At 32.2% G+C, this 26,462-nt stretch overlaps 1 protein-coding gene across 6 annotated transcripts in view; it reads right to left on the reverse strand.

Moving 5' to 3' along the window:
• Positions 1–400: 400 nt before the first annotated feature.
• Positions 401–26,462, reverse strand: part of LOC114325317 (sodium/hydrogen exchanger 9B2) — a 195,533-nt gene continuing 169,471 nt past the window's right edge. For all 6 annotated transcript variants that reach the window (XM_050653219.1, XM_050653221.1, XM_050653222.1 and 3 more), the window contains 2 exons: positions 13,781–14,250; positions 401–1,108 (listed from right to left, as the gene is read on the reverse strand). In XM_050653219.1, coding sequence (XP_050509176.1) covers positions 764–1,108; positions 13,781–14,250 — 815 coding nt within the window. In that variant the 3' untranslated portion in view covers positions 401–763. The remainder of the gene's footprint in view (positions 1,109–13,780; positions 14,251–26,462) is intronic.

The raw sequence follows: 26,462 nt of genomic DNA on the forward strand, positions 1-26,462 counted from the left end.
TATGGGGAAATACAGAATGTGGAGCAGCTGAGAGAATACAGACTTTGCTTATCACAGTGCACCCTCGATGATTTATGGATCGCAAATACAAAGGGAGTAGACGTAGCCCTATACTGGGCAGAAAACTGTAGTCGGATCCAGACTCAAAAAAGTAAAAGTAAGTAGGTATTTCATCTATCAAATATGTAAATGTTGAGAACAGGATGTTCTTTATCATATAATATAGATATCGCTTTCTATAGATTTCAACATTTCTCTTTTCCTTCATAGTTCATATTTAATGGATGTAGAACACTAGGACAAAGAGTATAATAATAATATTATTTAAAATAAATAACATTTAATTATTAAAATAATACACTATTTTTGTTATTGATTTTAAACTTTTGATATAAACGCATTTATAATAATTAGATATTTATGTATATTCCCAACTGAAAATATTATAATTATGTAAATAAGCTCACAATTATGTCAGCAAAATATGATAATACTAGATATTCTATTAGCTAGCGTTATAATAAAAAAATTCGTTTTACATAATACGCATTTCTTCATTCAATATTCATGATAATTTTACATATAGGTAGGTGTCTTTAAAATCGGAATTTATTGACTTAAAATATCTGATCCTAAAAATAGATCAAATGTTATTGTACTACACAACTAATCACATGTTTCCTTTTTTTCTCTCTTTCGCGGTAAATATCACGAGATCACGAGATCAGCTCTGAACGTATTGTTTACTATTTCAGTTTAATATCTATTTTTTAACAGTTTCCTCGTCGTCTTTCTCTTCTTCAACTATAGACGTAATTGTAATATTATTATGCCCTTGTTCTCTATCTTCATTATTGGCATCTTCGTTCAACAACAAATCTGGACTGAGGAAAGATTGTCTTCTACTCTTCTTTCTTACTCTAAGTTCTGGTGGAAGAGGTTTTTCTTTAGTAAGTAAAATGGGCCCTAATATTGTTGTTAGTAAGGCTCCTGTTGGAGCAGTAAGAATAATAGATAATATACAACACTGCATGATTTTTTGGGCTTCAATTACTTCATCGCTCCTTTTGTTTTCCAGTAATGAAAGGGCCACTGGTCCTAGAGCAGCCTATAATAAAATAATTTTATTAGTTCACAAAAAATATATAAAGTTGTTAAACTACATAGTAGAATAAATTGCAATATAATATATATAGTTTAAATATAATAAAGCACCAGGTCCAGATATGATAACAGCAGAAATTCTCAAAGGAGTAAGCTTAAATATAATAAAGCACCAGATCCAAACATGAAAACAGCAGAAATACTCAAAGTCACAGAAGAAACCGGCGTAAAATTACTTCATCTACACTGTAACCAAATATGGCATTCGAAACAATGGCCTGAATGATAACGACAACAGCTTCCATAAATGCGACAATTATAAAGCGTCGTTTTCACGCTACGTCTTATTGTACGTTTTGTGTGTGTCATGCAAACGTACGACAAAACGCACGTTTTGTGAATAAGCGGAATTAATTTTTTCGATTCTACAAGACGTACGTTTTGCTGTTTTCACGCTACGTCTTATTGTACGTTTTGTGTGTCGACAAGACGTACGTTTTGCTTTACACGCCACGTTATACACTGGACAAAACGTACGTTTTTTCGTGCGTTTTGCATGACACACAAAACGTACAATAAGACGTAGCGTGAAAACGAGCCTTAACACCGTTTCTGTTATATCACATGCCAGCAAGATAATGCTACATATATATTCAATGAGAGTGAAAACATTCCTTCAAAGAGAACTTCAACAAGAGCAAACTGGATTTATCAAAGGTAGAGGTACTCGAGAATACCTGTTAAAAATATTATTATAAGACAGATAATCGAAAAATCTAGGGAGTTCAATATTCCACTATACATACAGTAGGAAAAATGAAAGAATACCCATGAACGAACATATAAAACACGCTGTATTTTCCTGTCACCGTGTCACACAAAAAATTGGCCAGCGCAAGTACATGTAATAATTATTATTACATGTACTTGCGCTGAGCAATTTTCTTTGTGATACGGTGACAGAAAAATACAGCGTGTTTTATATGTTCGTTCATGGGTATTCTTTCATTTTTCCGACTGTATGTAATATGTAATCGACAGGGTCAAGTGTTTCGCTGATAACTGAATTTTACGACCACACCACTGGATCAGTTAAAGTGCTAGACACAATTTCAAACGAATTTCATCCAGAACGAGGTGTCAGACAAGGATGTATAGGTACTATATCCACAATTATTCAATATAATATATGCGGAGCATATTATGAGAAGAGCACTTAAAGGTTGGGAAAAGAGCATCTCAGTAAATGATCATAAAATAAACAACCTACGTTTCGCAGATAACACAGCCTTTCTTGCAAATAGATCTGATTGAACTTGGCTGTCCGAAAACGAAAGTCAAACATTTGGTCTGCAATTAAACATATTAAAGAAAAAGATCATGATAGTGGATAGACTACATAACAATCATGTTATGAGAGCAAACACAGACAACTTGGAAAAACTCATTATACAAGGAAATGTGGAAGGCCGAAGATCACGAGGAAGATACCAAGGAAATGGATCGATCAAATTACAGGAATATGCAAAAGACATATCCATGAGTTAAAAGAAATTACCAGTGACAGAGATCTTTGGAGACGGACAATACACGGTATCACGTCGACCACTACACTCCCTCCGGGAAGTCAGGATTGAAGAGAGAAATATAGTTCAGTGCTACTCTAACAATTAGTAACATTACGACAAGTGCTATCACTCCTACGATACACACACTACAAGTGCTAGCATATAACTAAACATTATATTCGATATGGTATATGACGCACCGGTGCGTCATCCGTCCCTCAACAAGAACTAGTTTGACGCACCGGTGCGTCATCAGCACTGAACGTGTTAAATAGATAACAATGAGAACAAAAAGTTATATGTTTGGATGAACTGAAAGCTGAAGAGGAGATTTCCTCCATGATAAAATAATATTTTCCAATTCTGTAGAAATTTAGATAAATATATTTCTTGAAGATACCTAATTATCATAAAGGCAAATAAGTAAAAATAAAAGTACTTACAATAATTGAGGGCAACAATATAAAATGGCACACCCGCTGAAGTATAATGGAAAATATGGGAGTACTTTTTTTTTTCTTTGGAGTTGTATGACTACGGGCCCTTCAAGGCTGATTCGCCGATTCACCAATTTTCCTCATTTATTTTACAATATATTTTTCTATACCTATCTACTTAACATTTTTTATCCTACTTATTCTACATACTTTATAAGGAATGACCACTGGTCAGTGGAAATGCCACATCAGGCAAAAACACAGGTTTATTTATATATTATAATAGGTTTTAATTTCAGTCTTTACATTGGTTAGTTTATAATTTGATTTTTATATTTTTAATGTGTTCTATAAATAATTGCATTAATTCTGTATTATTAATTTGTGATAATATATATGTTAAATTTATTGGGTGTGTTATATTTTTACAACTGTATAATTTACTTATAAACGTATTTATATTTATTTGTATCAGAGGGTAATTTAAAATCATATGTTCAGCATCACCTATTTCTCCACATTGACAATATGGATTGTCTCTTAAATGAATTTTATGTAGATATGTTGGAATCAATGCATGGTTAAATCTTAAACGGCATATTTGTCTCACTGCGTATTTTGGAAGAGTTGTCATTGCAAACCATGGTCTTGATGGTATAGTACATTGAATTTCTTTATAGTACATACCTTTTTTAATTTCCTCAAATTCTTTGCTCCAGATGATTTTATAATATATATTAGTGCTAATATTTTTTAATTTCTTCAGGTGTACATTTGTAGTCAATATATGTCCCTTCTTTTAGAGCCTGCTTAGCTAAGGAATCTACGAGTTCATTACCCATAATTCTGCTGTGTCCTTTGACCCACAATAACCGTATTTTTTTTAAATCTGTATTTAATTTGTTAATATTTTTGATTATTTCCAAAATAATATAATTTGCTTTGGAAGTTATCTTCAGGTGCTTTATTTTTGACAAAGCGCTTTTACTGTCACTTATTATAACAATTTCTGAATTTGTGATAATATGTTGACAATACTTCAAGGCTTCTAGTATACCTATTAACTCCGCCGAATATATGTTTGTGTTTATATTTAATTTTACCATTTTTTTATACTTAACTTGTGGATCATATATTGCACAGGCTGTTCTCTCCTTGTTTTTTGATCCGTCTGTGTAAATTTGATATGAATTTGGTACTAATTCTTTTATATCTGTTTCAAACATTAGATTTCTTAGTTGATTTGGATATTTAGAATAATCTCGAAGGAAATTTATATCTATTTTCATCGTTTCTTCGAATTTATAGGTATAGCTTAGGTTTATTGATGTAGTGTGAATATTTTCCTTGTACTTAGCCAATTGTCTATAGCATTCTGCAATACAAGGTGATTTCTTTTTTTTGCCAGTATTTATTCATTATATCTTGTATTGAAAATCGATGAATTTTTTCAATTATATTGGATTCTTTATGAAGTAATTTAATTAAAAATTGACTGTCTAGTTTGCATCTTCTTATTGTCATAGGCATTTCAGAACACTCTATAAATAAATTATTTATTGGAGTAGACTTTAGAGCGCCTAAACACAGTCTTAAACATTTGTTCACAACGACTTCAATTTTTTGTAGATAACAGTTGGCTGCGTCCGCATAAAATACTGATCCATAATCTATTATTGCTCTTATATAAGCTCTATAGATCAAAAGAGAGAGATTGGGATCTGCTCCCCATGTGGAATGTGAAACTGGTCTTAAGATATTTACTCCTTTTTCTGTTTTCCTAATTATATTTTCTATTTGTTCTTTCCATAGAAGTTTTTGATCCAAAATGACACCGAGGTGTTTTACAGATTTTTGTACCGGAAAATTTATATTATTTAATTTTATTTCTACTGGGACATTTTTCCTTTGTCTAGTAAATATACAGGCTTGAGTTTTATCTTTAGATAATGTAAGTCCATTTTTAAATGCCCAGTTACTAATTGTTATGTAGTTATCATTTATATTTTTGATTCCTTGATTAATTTCAGTTTGATCTTGATAAATTACCACATCGTCTGCAAATTGTATAATTTTTGAAAATTTTGCTGTTTTTTCTAAATCATGTGTATATATAAGGTACAATACTGGACTTAATATGCCTCCTTGTGGTAATCCATCTCTAGCAATTTGAGGTCCTAACAGGTTATTGTTAATGTTTAGGAATATTTTTCTGTTGGAATACATCTTAATTATTTTTTTATTAAAACTTTCCGGAAGACCAATTAGTGACATTTTGTTATATAGAATACTGATATTGACATTATCGTATGCTCCTTCTATGTCCATAAATAAAGCTGTAACAGACTTATTTTCAGTAAAACTAAGATTAATATCTATTACTAGATGACCTATGTTTTCTGTGGTAGAATATCCTCTTCTAAATCCGAATTGTGAAGCCGGCATTTTTTCATTAGATTCTAACCATTTCTCCAATCTCCACTTTACCATTCTTTCAAATGTTTTACTAATACAACGATACGTTTTTGGCAAAGTAACGTAAGTGACATTTTTGAAAATCATGTTTTTCCATTAAACTAACACTATTATTATTCAGAAGGCACTGCTAAAGTGTAGTAAGCCTATACATATTATGTTTAAAGTAATTCTAGGCTTACTACACTTTGACAATACCTTCTAAACAATAATAGTGTTAGTTTAGTGGAAAAATATGATTTTCGCCAAAAATGTCACTTACGTTACTTTGCCAAAAATGTATCGACAAGATCCTAACGAGATTCCTCGATATGATTCTTGCATTTCTGGATTTTTGTATGGTCTTAGAAAGGGTAAAACTATAAACTCTCTCCAACTTGATGGATAACATTCGGTATTCCATATTTTATTGTAAATTGCCAGTAGCATATTCTTAGCCTCTTCTCCCAATTTACTTATCATGATATATTGAACATCATCAAGTCCTGGAGCTGCGTTTTATTTTATTTTTATACTCGCTTCTAATTCATTCATAGTAAACGATTTTACTAAATAATGATCTTCTACATTAGTCGAATATATGATATTTTGAGCAGGACCCGGTTGACAAATTTTATTAAAAAAATTTGCTATCCAATCTCCTTCCATAACTGAACTTATGGGTGGTTTATAGGCATTATTTAACATTCGTATTTGACTCCAAATGGTTTTAATATTTGTGTTTCTATTTAAAGAGACACAAAATTCTCTTCATGATTTTCTTTTACTTTGTTTTATTATTTTTTTAGTAATAGCTGTGCATTTGTTGTAGTTAATGTAATTTTCAATGGTTCCTTGTTTTTTATACTGTTTACGTGCTAATTGTTGTTGTTTTATTGCCCTACTACACTCTGGATTCCACCAATTCTTATTAAATTTTGCGTGAAACGATTTTTTCTTCTCTGGAACAGTAATTTTAATACATTTTTTAAATTCTTCAATAAAGGTATGGTAGTCATTATTATTTTTATTAATTTCAGCATATTGTTCCATAAGAGAAGAAAAAAGCGTCCAATCTGCATTCTCTATATTCCATTTTTTTCTAGTATAATTAATATTATTAACGTTATAATTCAAATTTATCTTCATTAAAATTACATAATGATTTGAACCTAATGTCGTATCATCCACGTCCCAGTCAAATAAATGAGCAACATCGGCTGTAGAAATAGTAATATCTATTGCCGACTTATTAATACTTGTCGGTCTAGACAAAATAGTTTCTTTACCATTATTTAAATATATTAAATTACTTTCATCAATGGCCTCTAATAAATTTTTCCCCAAACGATCCGTAGTACTACAACCCCAAGCAACGTTATGACAATTAAAATCACCACCTACCAAAAATGGTTTTTTCCAACTACCAAAAAAATTTATCCAATCATTCTGTGAAATACTTAATCCAGGTTTAACATATATTGAGTATAAGTTTACTGTTTTTCCTGAAGGTAATCGGACAGCTATGCTAATAGTCATTACATTATTTATTTTATGATATAATGGAGTTGGAGAAACAGCCAAACTGCTTTTAAGCAGCAAGGCCACTCCTCCATATCCATCATGTCTGTCTTCTCTATATATATATTATATCCTGAAAAATGAATATTCATATTTCTTTTAAACCAAGTTTCCGATAAAAACAAATAGAAATATTTTTATCAAAAAGATACCTTTCTAAAGCACCTTTATTTGCTAAAACAGACCTACCGTTCCATTGCAACATATTAATATTAGCCATTAGTGTTATTTATTACTTTCTCTATATTATTTTTTAAAGCTGCTAATGTCTCTATGTCCACAGTATAACTTAATTGATATAATTTAGTTTTTATAAAATCTAATATATTTTCACAAAATTATCACTATTGTGATAATCAGGTATATTATGGTAGTTTGAAAAAACCGGTTGTGACTGTACATTGGGATTACGTAATATTTGTTTATGTTGCTCCATTGTTGCCGTATCTTTCGTATTTGAACTAATACTTCCAGTCCTCTTCCGTTTTGCTATTGTATAATAACTCGAGGTAGTTGCTGGGTTGTTTTTAACCACTGTAGAAAAGTTTTTTTTTGTATTTGACGTTGGCTTCATAGTAAGATAGTTTTTCTATCATTAGATATTTCTAAGTGTTCTAAGTGAAGAGAGTTCATTATATTTTTAATATTTTTTTGTTTTTCCCTTTCTGGACAACGTGCCGTCATATCTGTTGCCATATGATTACCGCTACAAAGTGCAGATTTTATATCTTTTTTGTCGGTACAATTATTACTCTCATGTTCTTCACTACAATATTTGCATCTATCTTTTCCTCTACACTGGGAACTTACATGTCCAAATCTCAAACATTTCAAACACTGAACTAATCTGGGGATATATGCTTCGACTTCATATATCATTTTTTCTATAATTACCTGCTGAGGTATCTTTTGACCCTTAAAAGATACTATTATGGTAGATGTAGGGATATACTCTATATTTCCATCTGAATTCTTAACTCTTCTATTAATTCTTTTTACATTAACTACCTCAAATTTATATCCATATCTAGGTTGAATTATATTAATTAATTCTTTCTCATCCAGGTCTTTATCAACTAACTTAATTACTCCCCTTTTTTGTATTAGGAATGTTGGTAAGTAAACATTATACTCCTTTGCTGCTAACTTTTCGGAAATTATTAATTTATTTGCACTTTCAAAAGAATTAAGTTCGACTTTTACTTTATTCCTACCAATTACTGTTATTAATGTAATATTATTTTGTACCTCCGGCACTGTATTTAATATTATTCTGGCTGTCCCGATTCTGTGCAATTTTCCAATATTACCGTTTTTGTTTTCGATATATTATACGTAAAAAGGTCCGTTATCATTATTTGTGTACAGATTTTTTATTACCTTATCATTTTCATTTGTTGACATCATAGAATTTTTTCCCCTGTCAGGTGGTTCTGGCGGAATATTGACTTGCATTTTAGTTTTATCAGCTATTATTTTATTATTATACCGTAAGGAGTAACGCCCACCTCTACAGTTCCAAAATGTTTACTCCTATCTCTAGCCAAATGTTTTTATTTGACAATTGTTAAATATTAAAGGTTGTCAGTTTTTAATATAATTTAATTTTCAAAATTTTTTACTTACAGCCTCTTCCGCTTGTAATTTTTGATTCTTATTTTCACTTTATACTATAATTTGCACTAATAGCACACTTTAAGTTCAAAAGGCAGTTTATACAAAACTAAAATTGAAATATAACACTGAGCTACTTTCAAACGTCTGTAATAATTGACAGTGATGGAGCTGAAAAAATTACTTGAACTTCAAAGGCTCTTTGGAAATGTATTATGGGAGTACTTAACCAATAAGAAATAGTTAAGAAATATATGTATGATAAAAACTGAGCCAAAACTATAATAGAATGCATTACTCAAATGCGTTCAAAACAAAAAAAAAGGAACTCGACAGGGCTGCATACTAAAACACTTACTACGCAACATAATATTCTGAATATAGAGAGTGGGCCAAATAAAAGGAGCCACTCCGATATTTGGCAGTATTTATTGGATTTTAAGAAAATAAAAAAACAGGTCAATTTTTGATCTAAGGGGGACACGTTTTTACGGTACAAACATCTGTCATTTGTCAACTCCCTCCCTTCCACTTCCCCCATCCCTTATTTTTAAATAGGGAATAGGGGGCGTGTGCTAGCTCATTTGAAAGGTTATTCAATTCTCTATTCAGTAATATCAACATTGACATAAAAATTTATACAGGGTATCCAAAAAAAATTATTTTAAATTAAATTATTTTACACAAAAAGAAGAATGTATGTAATTTATTTAACTCAGAATACATTCTACTGCTGATAAAAAACAGAAAACAATGTTTATTTGATAAATAAATACTGTTTGTTGCTTAAATTCAATATTCAACCTACCAAGAGGCAGATGGGTGGAAGCTTGAACATTAAAATTAAGCAAAAAGCAGTGTCTATTTATCAAAAAACATTTTTTTCTGCTTTCTGTCAGCAGTAGAATGTGTTCTGAGTTAAATAAATTACATACATTCTTCTTTTTGTGTCAATTAATTTAATTCAAAATAATTTTTCTTGGAGTATACATTTTTAAGTCGATGTTGATATTACTGAATAGAGAATTGAATAACCTTTCAAATGAACTAGCACACGACCCCTATTCCCTATTTAAAAATAAAGGGTGGGGGAAGTGGAAGGGAGGGAGTTGACAAATGACAGATGTTTGTATCGTAAAAATGTGTCTCCCTTAGATCAAAAATTGACCTGTTTTTTATTTTCTTAAAATCTAATAAATACTGCCAAATATCGGGGTGGCTCCTTTTATTTGGCCCACTCTGTATAATGAGGAATAGGTCTGGATCCCGCGTATGAAAAAAAAGTTGATTAATAGCAAGCTGAAAATTTGTTAATAGGCTTAAGGGTGTCTAGTCGGATAAACTTTGATATATGGGAATACTGGAACAGGGGCAGTTTTAATTGTGGAGCAGGTTAAAAATTTGGAACGGTCACACCACGAAAACGGCACATTTATTTTGTCCGACAGAATAGACTTAAACTCTCCGAACAGAGATTAAACTCTCATGCAAAAATCAGACTGCTATTTATCACCTGTCATAATTCCTGTCATTTGACATATTCTACATGTTCCACTCATTAAAACGCCCATTTGGTGATAAATAGCAGTCTCATTTTTGCATGGGAGTTTAATCTCTGTTCGGAGAGTTTAAGTATATTCTGTCGGACAAAATAAATGTGCCGTTTCCGTGGTCTGACCGTTCCAAATTTTTAACCTGTTCCACAATTAAAACTACCCCTGTTCCAGTGTTCCCATATATCAAAGTTTGTCCGAATAGACACCCTTAAGCTATTAACAAATTTTCAGCTTGCTATTAATCAACTTTTTTTTCATACGCGGGATCCAGACCTAGAAAGTACTAATCTACATTCACACTCAAGATGCAGTAGAAGTAAACAAACCGAGACACGTTAACTGTTACAAGGGGCTTGCCTGAATCATTATTTAAAATTTATATATATTGTAAGTCACATATAATGACTTAAAAATTTTATACATTGTAAATCATGATTCAGGAATGCTCCTTGTAACAGTTAACGTGTCTCGGTTTGTTTACTTCTACTGCATCTTGATTGTGAATGTAGAATAGACGAAAGAGATGAAGGAATCACTATATGAGGCTGAAAAATCAGTAGGTAACCTGCAAACGAAGTAGATATTATTATCATCACCGAACGACTGAGCCGAATAAGCAAAGAATGTGGACTTCAGATCAACATCGGAAAAACAAAAACAATAAGATACCAAATAAAAATCTACTTCACACATACGCCATGTGGTGAATTTCGAAGCAGTAGACAGATTTGTATATTTGAGTCCCCTGATAACCAACAATGGAGAATCCTCTTCAGAAATAAAGAGTAGACTAGCAATTGCCTGAACCGAAACAGCTAAATTAATTTAAATAGGGAAGCACCAAACAATTAGAAGGAATACTAAGCTCACGTAGACGGAAAATTCACCGAAAATTCACTGAAATTGTATGAATAAATTCGAATTTTGATTTTAATATTGAGAATTTTAATTTTAATTTTTAATAAGGGCACCCTGCTAATTGTATTTTAATATTTTCTTTAGAAAATGGGTTAAATTGCTAACGGGCTCTCTAATGGTAGGGGAGCCCAAGCGATTTTTGCAGTTACTCGAGCGCAGATTATCACATGGAGAGAAACCTTGTACCCTGTAAATGTACCCCTACCATATATTGGATCTTAATACAGGGGAGTTCGTTAAGGGGACCCCGAAAAAAAATATATCCTTAGAACAACTCGAAATCGTCAGATTAAATTAAGGTCAGTTAAGTACATGCAGAACAGTGTATATTTAAAAATCTGACGGTTTGAGCGGAGCGTAAGGAAATGTGTGAAGGGTAGGTCACAAAGTTTCACAAGAAAAAAGCGCATATTTCGAGAAAAAAACGTCAGATCGAAAATCTAAAAAATACACATATTCAATATTTTTAAAAATCTATCGAATGACACCAAACACGACCCCTTGCGGAAGTGGGTTTGGGGTTATTTTAAAATATTATTACAGAACTAAGAACTAACGTGTCAATTTTAGATTCATATAAAAGACAGGCTTTTAAAAAAAAGTAAACCGAGCATCCTTAATTACTTTGGCCACATAGCAAGAATAACGAGGACCGTGAAACTATTGGTAGTAAAAGAAAGGAAAGAAATAGAAAAAAAATCGAACCATTTCTAGTAGAAGGAAAGGTAGATAACCAAAGACCAAGTGGAAGGTCTCCAACACGATTGGCAGATTGGCAGAGCAAATGAAGGCTCTGGTGGCAAAATCCCTACATGAAGTCATCCATCTGGCATTAGATCGCCGCCAATGGAGAGAGCAAGCTTAAAATATATAGTGTCACCACACCATGACAAGTGCTCAAGGAATGAAAAGGAGGAAGAGGAAGAAACTGTCTAGCAACAGTCAAATTAATGAAATTAAAGATAATATCGAAGATAATTCCGATGAAGGCTCCAATAAGAGCCGAAAATCGCGGTTCAAGGGACTGGACTGCACTCCGTATTCTAATTGAAAAGTAAGATTGTTTTGCCTTCGCATTGCAACTGAATAAAAATGGTATATATTTTTATTTTATAGTCGTATTACTCCGTAGAGTAACTAGGTGCATTTTTCCGTTGGAACTTTACCAGCTGCAGACGGGGGATGTGAATTGCATAGTGTAGAATTCCTTCACTCTCGTCTTCACTGCAGCATCCATTTGACTTGCAAATTGTAGAAGTCTTGGAGGTGTCACCAGGAAAGTGTACCAATAAGTTTTCAATTTAAAAACCTTTTAGTAATATTTTTAATATTTTCAATATTAATAATTTACTATTAGGATTGAAAACTACTTCGCCTTTCAATGCCAGATGGCGCTAGCCACCTACTATCATCACTTCAGTTGCAATGGGTGGGAAACCCTCTCGATACGAATCAGTTAAAATATGGAGAACAGTGCCTACGTTCCTTCCGATGAAGGCTCCAATAAGAGCCGAAAATCGCGGTTCAAGGGACTGGACTGCACTCCGTATTCTAATTGAAAAGTAAGATTGTTTTGCCTTTGCATTGCAACTGAATAAAAATGGTATACATTTTTATTTTATAGTCGTATTACTCCGTAGAGTAAGTAGGTGCATTTTTCCGTTGGAACTTTACCAGCTGCAGACGGGGGATGTGAATTGCATGGTGTAGAATTCCTTCCCTCTCGTCTTCACTGCAGCATCCATTTGACTTGCAAATTGTAGAAGTATTGGAGGTGTCACCAGGAAAGTGTACCAATAAGTTTTCAATTGAAAAATCTTTTAGTAATATTTTTAATATTTTCAATATTAATAATTTACTATTAGGATTGAAAACTACTTCGCCTTTCAATGCCAGATGGCGCTAGCCACCTACTATCATCACTTCAGTTGCAATGGGTGGGAAAACCTCTCGATACGAATCAGTTAAAATATGGAGAACAGTGCCTACGTTCCTTCCGATGAAGGCTCCAATAAGAGCCGAAAATCGCGGTTCAAGGGACTGGACTGCACTCCGTATTCTAATTGAAAAGTAAGATTGTTTTGCCTTCGCATTGCAACTGAATAAAAATGGTATACATTTTTATTTTATAGTCGTATTACTCCGTAGAGTAACTAGGTGCATTTTTCCGTTGGAACTTTACCAGCTGCAGACGGGGGATGTGAATTTCATAGTGTAGAATTCCTTCCCTCTCGTCTTCACTGCAGCATCCATTTGACTTGCACATTGTAGAAGTCTTGGAGGTGTCACCAGAAAAGTGTACCAATAAGTTTTCTATTTAAAAATCTTTTAGTAATATTTTTAATATTTTCAATATTAATAATTTACTATTAGGATTGAAAACTACTTCGCCAAAAAAAAACAAATAAAAAGTGTTTTCCAATTATTTTTATAACGGCGTCTGGTTTTCTCTGAAAAATGTAGATACACGGAGTTCGTGCGTGCAATATCAATGCCGTAGCGGTTTAATTTAAAAATTTTACTTGCTTTTACAACAACATTAACTTACCTGAACTATTCCTTTGCTAATCCAGGATACAGACACGAATAATTTCTCCTTTAAATTCATATTACATCCAATCCCTACCAAAATTGTTACTGCTATGCGGACTACGACAACAATCGCCAATATTCCCAAAGAGACTAATACTACGTTACCATCCATCTCATTTATTTTTATTCTGGATCCCGTTATTCCGAACAAAATGGGCTGAAAAATCATCCAAAATATTTCAAATGCCAAAGCCGCTGGGTTTTCTTCTACATGCCACCCCTGTTTGGACCAATTGGTTAGAGCCACAAATGCAGCTGTGACACATATTAAAGGACCTGCGCCACCATATCCTACTAGCTCACTACCAAAGACTCCAGCTAGACCGCCAGAAAGGAGAAGTAGAATTCTCAAAGGTGATGCAAATGGATCGTTTCTTTCAGGTGTGATGTTACAAATAATTCCCCATATTACACCTATACCAATACCTACAAAAAAAAACGATTGTATAGAGGAATCTAAAAAAGTCGTGTACAATTTATCACGAACCCTTCTTTCAGTGCGTCATACTTTATTGAATTCTCTCTAAAGCATTAAGCTCGAAGTGACAGAAAAAACATACGTCCGTGATTTACATACAGAGAACTTTAAAAATTATGTATTTTAGAAGTAGGTTAAATGCTCGAATATATGGAATTTATAGGAATAAAAGGCAGATATCGAGCATCTAGTTTAATTAAGTCTTGCTCAAGTATACTTTCGCTTACTTAGCATCATCAGGGGCATTTCGTCAAAATTTCGTTTGTATACTTGGGCAAGATTTAATTAAACTAGATGCTCGATATCTGCCTTTTGTTCCTATAAATTCCAATTATGTATTTGTTGAAGGGTATTTCCATATTAAAGCGACTTATACTTATAGATGTATAATTGGTTGACAATTACAATACACTAAATAGACAACCAATCCATGATGCGAATAAAGATAATTTGAAACAAAAGTAATCTATCGTGACAATACTTTCACAATGTTAACGGATAAAATCACACTTGTAATTCTAGGTTAGTTTGTCAACGACCTACGTAGATATAAATATTTTATGTCATTGATATATTCGGACATTGTATATCGAAATTGTATTCTGTATTTATTTATTGATTTCTTAGAATATTTTAAATATTAATATTCTGCCAAATATTTTTATAAATACTGATAGTAATACAGTGATGAGTCCGCTAATAACCAGCAAAATAACGTAAAGGACGGAAAAGTATTAAGTTGTGAGATAAAAAGAGATGAAACTCGCGGAGGTGAAAAATTTAGCGATAGAAACCTATAAATTTACATTATATTGACTGTTTCCCATCTTTAGACGTATCGGAGGAGTTTGGTAACTACCACTGTGACAGTGACAGTTTTAGTTGACATACTCCTGCGATACTTCTAAAAATGGAAAACAATGAATATAATGTAAATTTATAGGCTTCCAGCGCTAAATTTCCCACCTCTACCAGTATCATACCTTTTTACCTCACAACTTAACATGTTTTCCGTCTTTTGCGTTATTTTGTCGGTTATTAGGGCGCTCATCACTCTATAAACATAAATATAAATATTCTGACAACTGTCAGATTTAACTAAAATGTCATGCAGTTATTTGCGACATTCTTAAAATCGTATAGATATGACGTCAAAATTAATGACGCACTGAAAAAAGGGTTCGGGATAAACTGTAAGGTAGGCTGTGCGTTAGAAATTTCTTTGGTTATGATTTTAGTTGATTTCAAACAACAATATATATGATGTAAAGGTACCCTAAATAACGTAACAATAATAACAAAGTTTATTTTTTTAACACGATTTAAATAAAAATCATAAACCTGAATCACATTACGGTGCTTCTGAATAATTTTATGTGTGTGTGTGTGAGAGAGAGAAAAAATTGCTTGGATGCGGGTCCGTTAGCCACAGATTTTTATTTTATTTTAACCTTAATTTATTAGTTTTGTTATATTTATACCTATTTCACTTAAATGACTATATTTGTTTCTTCCGAGTAGTTTATGAGTAATTTAAATATTTCAATTTTATGACAACTTATTAGATATTCTATACTAATTGGAAAATGAACTTGTGTTTGTCGTAAATTGTAATATAATTGATTTATATAAATAGCTCTCGTTAATTTGCATTCAAAGAAAATATGGTTCAAATCTTTAATCGAAACATTATCACAAAAACAGACTGATGAATTAACTATTCCTAATTTGTGTAGATGTGCCTCATATTTTCCGTGTCGAGTTTTTAATCTGACGATAGTAGAAATATCTTGCTTTGGCAGTTATACATAAATATGTATTCAGGTGGCGGAGGAAGTTCTTGATGTAAAGAAAAATATAAATTTTTTGATATGCTTGAAATATGTTTCCATTGTTTTTTCCATATTTTAATTATTTTAGCTTTGACGTCATTTATTGCATCTGTCGATAAGATCTCAGTTAGGATCCCACCATTTTTTATTGCTTCTTTGGCCAACTCATCCGCTTTATCATTACCCAGTATACCGGCATGCCCTTTTGCCCATATAAATACTACTTCCACTTTAGACAAATTAGTTTTTATATTACGTAACATTTTTGATTTGTATGAACTAAAATCAAATTGCAGATCTGGAGTCTGTTATTATCACAGCTTTTTCAATATTATTCTCTTTGATCCATTCTAGAGCTTTTTCGATGGCTATAATCTCAGCTGTAAAAATACTACTAATACTAGATAATTTGTAATTATTATGTTGATGCACATCGCACATCCTACTCCTGTTTGATTTTTAGAACCGTCTGTGTAAATTACTGGGTAATCCACAAAGTCGCTCAGTATAGATTTTACTAAAATATTATTTAAATGATTTGATTCTGTATATTTAGGAATTATTTATGAATAATTTTATGCAGCAGTTATTTGTCAGAAATAGTCCAGAGAAATAAGATTTTTCTCGTGACACATCCCCCTCCAGGCTGAAACCAAATTTTTTGAGTAGTATGGATATCTATATTAATAAACTTTATGTTTCCTGCAGCCGATTTTGATGATATACACAGTTATAAACAAATGAAGATAAAAAACGGTAAATTTTCGCTTTTTTCGTCTATAACCAAAAAGTTAAGCACTTTAAACAAATGTGTGAGTAAGAAACTCATAAATCGTTTAAAAAATTTCAATATGGCGTTCGCTGAATATATCTATCCTTATTGGTTACTTAGAAAATTGCAAAATAAATCATAAATTGTGAATTTTTATAAATATTCATAACTTATGTAAAAATTAACTTAGAACCTTCTTATTACACGAATTGGTGAGAATTCTAGTGCTTACATTATATTTTAAATTTCAAAGCAATTTGTCAAATAGTTTAAAGGTTATTTAATTTTAAAATATTTAATTGAATTTAATTTAAGTTTAAAAGAAAACAAGTAAAGCTCATGATACACCTACTATAGAAGTAAACAGGTCACATAAGCTAGCAGACAAGGAAACAGCAAACAAGTTTAAAAACTACTTTAATAACTACATACCTAACAGAGCACGCTGAACATGACGGTGACTTAGACCAAACTTGGCAAATACTGAAAGAAGCACTCCTAAACGGTGGTAAACAAGTATGCGGGATAACAAGAAATAACAGAAGCAAAAAGTGTACAAACTGGTGGAACAATGAAATAAAAGCAGAAGTGAAGTCTAAGAAGATAGCCTGGAAAAATTATTTAAGGAACGAAACCGCAGACAACTAGCAAATTATATACAAACTGCAAAGAATCAAAGTCAAAGATATGGTACTAGCAGTGAAACGGAAAAGTTGGGGAGAATTCGGAAACAAGATGGAAGAAGACTACCACTCTAACGAAAAGTTATTCTTTAAAACCCTGAAGAATTTAAGAATCGAAAAGGCTCCACAAACACCAAAGCAAATAAGGGACAAAGAAGGACACTTATTTCATGACAATGACCACATCCTAGAGAGATGGAAGCAATATTTCGAGGATCTACTGAATATCCAAAACGAAGTAGACATTATCACAGAAGAACCAGAAGAGGTAGAGCAGGAAGACCAAATTCAAGACGAAATAGCGGAAACAAAGGAAATCATACAAAAGCATAAGAAAGGTAAAGCGGCTGGATTTGATAAAATCACAGCGGAAATGCTTAAAAACGTGGGCGACAAGGGCATTGAACTGCTAACAAAAGTGTGTAATAGGGCATGGAGTGAGAGCCAAATACCAAAAAATTGGGAAGTGGGAGTTATTCTACCCATTTTCAAAAAAGGTGACAGCCGCGAATGTAGCAAGTACAGAGGAATAACACTACTGAGCATCCCATCCAAAGTATATGAGAGAATACTAGAAAAACGTCTTTTTCAAGAAGTTGATTCTAAAATGGAACAATCAGAGAGTGGATTTAGAAAAGGCAGAAGCATCCAAGATCACATTTTTACTATCAAGAAATTAATACAAAATGCACGGAACTCAAGCACCGAGTTATACCAAGCCTTTATAGACTTAGAAAAGGCATTTGATAGTACTCCAAGGAAGGTGATTGACATATGTTTAAAAAAGAAAGGTGTGAAAATCAAACTCAGGCAAGCCATTATGAGTATATATAGACATACAAGGAACAGAATCAGAACCGATAATATGGAATCCGAAGAGTTTATAGTAAATGAAGGGCTACGTCAAGGAGGAGTCCTAGGCCCCATACTGTTTAACATTGTCTTAGATGACATAATTAAAGAAACTAGAGCAGAAACAGTAAAGTTATATGCCGGACATAGAAATTTAGAAGCAGTGTGGATCTCAGAGTTTGCATACGCAGACGATCTAGTGATATTTGGGAAAAATGAAGAAGCACTCAATCGAAATTTACAAGTATGGAACGCTGCACTAATTAAACGAAATCTGAGAATCAATAATGAGAAGACGAAAGTAATGGTATGTGGAAAAAGTAGAAAACAAACGAAGATAACAATTAACGTAAATACACTTGAACAAGTCGATACTTACAAATACTTGGGAATACAAATAGAGAGCAGAGGAACTGAAGAAACTGAAATAAGTTCCAGAATAGAAAGTGCTGCTCGGATGTACCACGCAATCAAAAGTACGTTTCTGTCAAAAAAAGAAGTATCCCAAAAAGCCAAAGTGTCCATATAAAAGACGGTGTTTGTGCCGATTTTAACTTTTGGTAGTGAAAGTTGGACGCTTACTGATAAGTTAAAATCGAAAATACAGAGCATAGAAATGAAATTTCTTAGAAGAATAATGGGTATAACCAGGTTAGACAGGATTAGAAATGAGGCAGTCAGAGAACATCTTAAGGTCCAACCAATTATTAAAAAAATTGAAGAGGCCCAATTGAGATCGTATGGACACATGGTTAGAATGAACCAAGAAAGACCAGTTAAAAAAATATGGGAAGCCAGAAGACAAACCAAGAGACCAAGGGGCAGGCCAATGAAGACATGGGATGATAATGTAACCTCAATCCTAGAAACACGAGGAATCAGCAAAGAACAAGCAAGAAACCAAGCAAATAATAAGAAGCAATGGAGAAAAATTGTGTATGCAACTAACTAAAGACATTACACCCGACACCTTAGGGTAAATGGGTTTAGGATTATATATATATATATATATATATATATATATATATATTCCGCTTCCATACAAAGTCAGTCCAGTAATAGGTAAATGAATGAACAATGTCAGAACAATGTCGGGGTTGTTTCTCGCAGTTTTCTACATCAATTTGCATATTTTATTGACTATTGCGGAAGAAAATGAAAGAGTATGGCATTATCTACTGCAAATGATACCAACATGCCTATATTTGAGCCACATATAGTCAAAAGGTGCAAGGCAAAACTGAAGTCAAGTGGCTCCACATTGTACGAAGGATTGTTTTGTTAGTTCCAACTAATTCCGCCTAAAATTATATACAAGCGCTGTTGCATCTATTTGTATATATGTCTTAAAATTAGCAATTCCGAACCAACAGAAGTGGCAACAGCGTTGGTTGTAACTATCAATACAGTATATCGTTTCGTGTCACCTCAGGCCTCAGGTAAAAAGAGGATATTATTGAAACGGTCGACCCGAGGGAGTGACAATACAATGATAAATTTGTCGTTCTTAAATTTAAATGGATTCTGGTTATTTGGAATACATAACAGATTTTCATAAAATGTATATTTATTGTAAATTATAGTAGAAAGAACAATATTCTTTAATTGAGTTCCAAATTTTAAAGAGAACAAAATTAAGAAACTAATGTAGAGATATTTTGAGATATTTTTATTTTGTTTTATAATGTCGTATAAGGTATATTTTCTTTTGTTTTTTGTCACTTTTTTACAGACAAATTGGCTGTCTTAATTTTAACGTAGATTATAGTGTGGAAAAGTAATTAATTCTTGTAAAATGTTGAGAATGTGGCGATACAATGCTCTCGTCTCTTGTCATGTCCGACCGATCTTTGTGACTTTATTATTTTAACTATATCTGGTTAGTCATATAAGTGCTGGTAGGTTCCCACTTTGTACAGTTCTCTGGTGTCATCTTTAACTGCTCCATATATTCCTGTAAGAATTCTTCTTTCTGTGATTTTTAAGCAGTTCTCGTATTGTTTTGTCATTGTCCATGTTTCACAGGCATACGTCATTATAGGCCCGAACGGTAGATTCTTATTTTGTACAGCTGGATACATTTTTGGATTTTATTATTTTTTGTAACGCAAACCAGCAACGATTTGCACTTTGTATCTTGTCTTTAATATCTGTTTATGAGTAATGATGTTGACAGAGCTGATCGTAGCTCCCAAATGTTTAAACTAATGAACCCTTTTAAAGTTGTACTGGTCCATTGTAACATTTTACTCTAATATTCTGTCTCACTGTTCCGTTCGTATTATAGCCATAAATTTTGTATTATTCTTATTTATTCGGAGGCCTATTTGTTTTGCGGTATTTTACAGTCTAATGAAGTCTTCCTTGATACCTATCGTTGTATTTTCTACTATCGGCCAAAACCAGTATAGTGTGAAGCCCTTGTGTTATAATATGTAATGTGAACATAGTGTAATATTATGCGAGGAGTGTTTCTGTGCTCGTTTTGTACACAATACTCTCCAATACGGCATTTGCTCTAACCCTTCAACGCCCAACCTTTTTTAGGTTCCATGTATGCCCACGGGTGGGTAAAAAATGTTCACCTCGGAAATAGCTAATATATTTATTGAGAGTTGTTGCAAATGGATTAAACTTAAGAGTCTTATGTTATGCTTAATTAACACACCATCTTCTAAAATATTAATATAAACAATTTACAAACCTTACAACAAAATTACAATGTACATCAAAATTAAAATACGAGTAAAAGCCAGTAATTCAGATTTGTCGATTTTCTCCACATTCTTCTTTTCAGCCTCCCCATTGGCGGATAATTATGTCGAGTATGTAATTATACGTAGATAATTATATGGATTATGTTCCTTCTTCTTCTTTTAGTGCCTATTCGTTTCGAATATTGGCGATCATTCTGGCTATAATTATTTTATTAACTGATGCTTTAAATAGATTAGTTGTTGTTGTGGAGAACCATTTCCTCAGGTTCTATAACCATGATATTCTTCTTCTCCCAATTCCTCGCTTTCCGAATACTTTACCTTGAAGGATTACCTTCAGTAATCTGTATTTGGTGCCCTTTCTCATTATGTGTCCGAGATATTCTAACTTTCTCCTTTTAATGGTATACATCAACTCTCTTTCTTTGCCCACTCTTCGTAATACGGTCTCGTTGGTTATTTTGTCAGTCCATGATATCCTTAGGATTCGCCTGTATAGCCACATCTCGAAGGCTTCAAGTTTTATGTTCCTACCAACGAGAAATTATACAGGGTGTAACGAAAATACAGGTCATAAATTTAATCACATCTTCTGGAACCAAAAATAGTTCGATTGAACCTAACTTACCTTAGTACAAATGTGCATATAAAAAAAGTTACAGCCCTTTGAAGTTACAAAATAAAAATCGATTTTTTCCAATCAATCGAAAACTATTTGAGATATTTTATTGAAAATGGACATGTGGCATTCTTATGGCAGTAGTATCTTAAGAAAAAATTATAGTGAATTTTAGAAACCCACTAAAAGTTTTATGGGGGTTTTGTTCCTTTAAACCCCCCAAACTTTTGTGTACGTTCCAATTTAATTATTATTGTAGTACCATTAGTTAAACAAAATAGTTTAAAAACTTTTTTGCCTCTTAGTACTTTTTCGAAGAATCGAGTTTTTATCGAGATATTTTGAATATTTGTCAAATCCACCACATATTTGTATATGGTTAAGTAAGATTATGGAGACTTAGTAATAATATGAAAATTTATTTATGATTTACATATTTAGGTATATTTTAAACCATATTAAAAAAGAAGCCACATCTCGATAAAAGGTGCCTTATCGTAAAAATACAAAGAGGCAAAAAAGTTTTAAAAACACTGTGTTTAACTAGTGGTATCGCAGTAATAGTTTAATTGGAACGTACACAAACATTTGGGGGGTTTAAAGGAATAAGACCCCCATAAAATTTGTATGTAAACATATTAAAAAAGAAGCCGCAACTCGATAAAAACTGCCTGATCGAAAAAAATAATAAGAGCCAAAAAAGTTTTAAAAATATCGAATTTAACTAATGGTACCACAATAATAATTTAATTGGAACGTACACAAAAGTTTGGGGGGGTTTAAGGGAACAAAACCCCCATAAAAGTTTTATGGGGTGCACAAATTTCACTATAATTTTTCTTTAATATGCTCCTGCCATAAGATTGCCACATGTCCATTTTCGTTAAAAAATCTCTAATAGTTTTCGATATATTTGAAAAAATCGATTTTCATTTTGTAACTTCAAAGGGCTGTAACTTTTTTTTATGTGCATATTAGTACTAAGGTAAGTTAGGTTCATTCGAACTATTTTTGTTCCCAGAATATGTGATTTAATTTATGACCTGTATTTTTGTTACACCCTGTATAGAGACCTTTAGTAGCAAGTTTTAGCAAGGGTGTATTTTTTGTTCCCACCCATATTTAACTCAAGATATTACTTTTACTTTCAAAAATGTCGGTAAAACCAAATTAACATTCGATAAAGGGCTGTCTTTTTAAAAATAATAATCTAAAATAAATAATCTAATAATGACTAAGAATCAGAGAGGTGTTATTTGCTTTTAATGTGTTAGCTCAAAGATGTATAGATATGAATGTGGATGTGCATGTTTGTTACGTTGATTTTGAGAAAGCATTTGAAAAAGTAAGACATAAACAATTAGTACAAATTATAAAGACAAAAAACATAGACCAAAGGGACTTCCGAATAGTAACAAACCTTTACAGGAATCAAAGAGCATAAATTGTAATAGATACAAACCCGGTCCAGAAATTGAAATCAGGAGAGAAGTTAAGCAGGGATGTGTTATGTCTCAATTACTCTTTAATGTATATAGTGAAGCCATTTTTGAAAAAGCAATACTTTCTCATAGTGAAGGAATAATACCAAACGGGAGATCTATTAACAACATAAGATATGCAGACGATACTGTAATTATCATAGCAAGCTCTGCTGAACAACTCCAACTACTACTAAACAAAACAAACAGTTTCTGTGAAGAAAATGGACTAAAAATGAATACAAAAAAGACAAAATACATGATACTAACTAAGAAAACATACAACCAAACATTCATTTGGGATATGCACCGATAGAAATGGTCGATACATACAAATACCTAGGAACCTGGATTTTATAGAATAATGACAAAACAACAAACAACAGAAATAAGGACCAGGATAGAAGGACTAGCAAGGACTAGCAAGGACTAGCAAGAAGTGCGTTTGTAAAAATGAAAACAGTTTTCTGCAACAAAGACCTTGGATTGGAACTGAGAGTAGGAGCTTTGAGCTGCTACGTGTTCTCGATACAGCAATATGGACTTAAAAGTTGAACATTAAAGCAAGAACATATAAATAAGCTACAGTCATTTGAAATGTGGTGTTACAGAAGGATGCCTAGAATGGCATGGACACAGAAGAAAACGAACACGGAAGTATTGCGAGAATTTGACAAATAATGCGAAATAATGTACACAATAAAAATAAGAAATTTATAATATCTGGGACACGTAATGAAGAGACAGCGATATGAAATGCTAAGACTGATATTACAGGAAAGATAAGAGGCAGAATGAGTATTGGAAGAACGAAAGTGTCATGGTTGAAGAATTTTTAAGGAACTGGTTTAAATGCAGTTATGTAGAACTCTTCAGCGCAGCGGTAGATAGAGTAAAGAGAATGATGATGGTATCAAAACCACCGCACCGATTGGTAGACGGCACTTAAAGAAGAAGAAGCAAAATCGCAGAATAAAGTTAAAACATTTAAAAGTACCTTTTGATGATAATGGGAGATATTTATTGGACAAAACTATATTTAGTCACATTATATTAAATTTTTTAGAAGTTATTGAATGACTTATTCAGATATTCATGGTTGTATTTTATGTATTCTTATAGGAACATTATTTAACATAAGAAATGCTGATCTTTTGTTTATTATTCCAATTGTAAAAACAAACTATTTAGGTACAAAATAACACAATATGTATAATAATTCCAACTATGAAATTATTAAAGGACTAAACTAAAGGAAGTGATTCATAGGATAGGTACCGATATTTTTTATGGCTAAGTCGGGGTAATAATACCTATTGTAAAATTTTAAGTGAATGCAGTCCGACAAATCCCATTGTGAAAATGTGAATAAGCAAATAACTGTAGGTAGGAGGTACATATCTTATTTACAATTCACAAAAATTTATTGAAACAGTTATTCTTACGTGTCATAATTTCCGAGATGTTTAAATATCCACAATGTTAGACTTTCTTGTATTTGTTTATATTTAAATAAATTTTTAGGCCTGGATCCCGCGTGCCAAAAGAATAATAGCTTAACGGTGTTTAGTCGGACAAACTTTGATGTATGGGAACACTGGAACAGGGGAAGTTTTAATTGTGGAACTTATCATCCTGACAAGTTTATGATTGTGAAAACTAGCAGGGTGTTTTTTAAGTTTATTTAGTAGGTAGCAAACTTTACATAATATATGAAAAAAAATTGTCCCTCAACCTTTACCGAAAGTATACTTTTTCTGACCTGATTGTAAGGAGCAAAGTCGTACTTTTCCTGCAAAAAGCAAGAAAACCATGTATTTAAACGAATATAGATGTATGCTTCACAAAATCAGTATGGTACATTCCATGTCAAATCACTCAGGCAAAAAATTTTGGATCTCCGATTTGTCTGAAAATTGGTATATAGCTTCTGCGGGACGTAAACATAAGATATTTAAGGTCCAAAAATCTTCTTCTTTTTCTCAAAATGTTATTTTATGCGATTTTACAGTGATTTGGTGTTTATTTAAACAAATTTGCATTTTCTGTCGTAAAGTATCAATGAAAAACATAATATTTTAATAGAAAGGACTAAAAAATGTCATTATATGGCATTATAACAAGTTATTTTGAATCAAAACAAGTTTTTGATCAAATTTTATAGTGTAAAAAACGTTAAAATACCGGTTTTTACGTTTTCCTCCATTCCCAAAATACATCATCATCGATTTGGCTGAAAATTTGCCCACGGATAGCCAAAAGATAGGACTTTAAGTGGTTAGAAGGATTTGAATTATATTACAATACCAAAAAAGTTACATGCAGTAATATCAGATTCAAAAGTATATATTAGTCCAGTCGGGATAGCATTTGATCTTGAATGCCGAGCTGCCCAAAATTTTATTTTTCTGATCTTTAGGGGAGTCAATAGTAGCCTAAATTTAAATCACGAATGAATTCTTCTGTTACGTTAGCCGCCATCTTGATTTTAAAGGAGAACCTGTTTTGTTCAATATCTCCGCCATTTTTTACTTTTCGACAAAAATGGGAGGACCTGAAATTGTTCCAAATAAATCGTATTTACAATTATTACAATTTCTTTTTAACAATTTTTGTCGTGAGGTCGATATTTTTGAGTTAATTGTACTTACAGTAGAAGCCTATATTTTTGACTATAATATTGCATGTGACTTTTTTGGTATTGTAATATAATTCAAATCCTTCTCATCACTTAAAGTTTCATGCTTTGTCTATCTGTTGGCAAATTTTCAGCCAAATCGATTATGATGTATTTTGGGAACGGATAAAAATGTAAAAAACGGTATTTTAACGTTTTCTACGCTATAAAATTTGATCAAAAGCTTGTTTTGAATCAAAGTAACTTGTTATACTGCCATATAATGACATTTTTGAGTCCCTTCTATTAAAATATTATGTTTTCCATTGAGACTTTACGATAAAAAATGCAAATTTGTATAAATTAACACCAAATCACTGTAAAATCGCATAAAATAACATTTTGAGAAAAAAAGAAGCATATTTTTTGACCTTAAATATCTTATTTTTACGTCCCGCAGGAGCTATATACCAATTTTCAGACAAATCGGAGGTCCAAATTTTTTTTTGCTCCAAAATTGAGTGATTTGAAATGGAATGACCCGTATATAAAAGTAAATTTATGATTTAAATCTCGTAACTCGAACA

This window comes from Diabrotica virgifera, chromosome 6, assembly GCF_917563875.1.
Source record: "Diabrotica virgifera virgifera chromosome 6, PGI_DIABVI_V3a".
Classification (NCBI taxonomy): Eukaryota; Metazoa; Arthropoda; class Insecta; order Coleoptera; family Chrysomelidae; genus Diabrotica; species Diabrotica virgifera.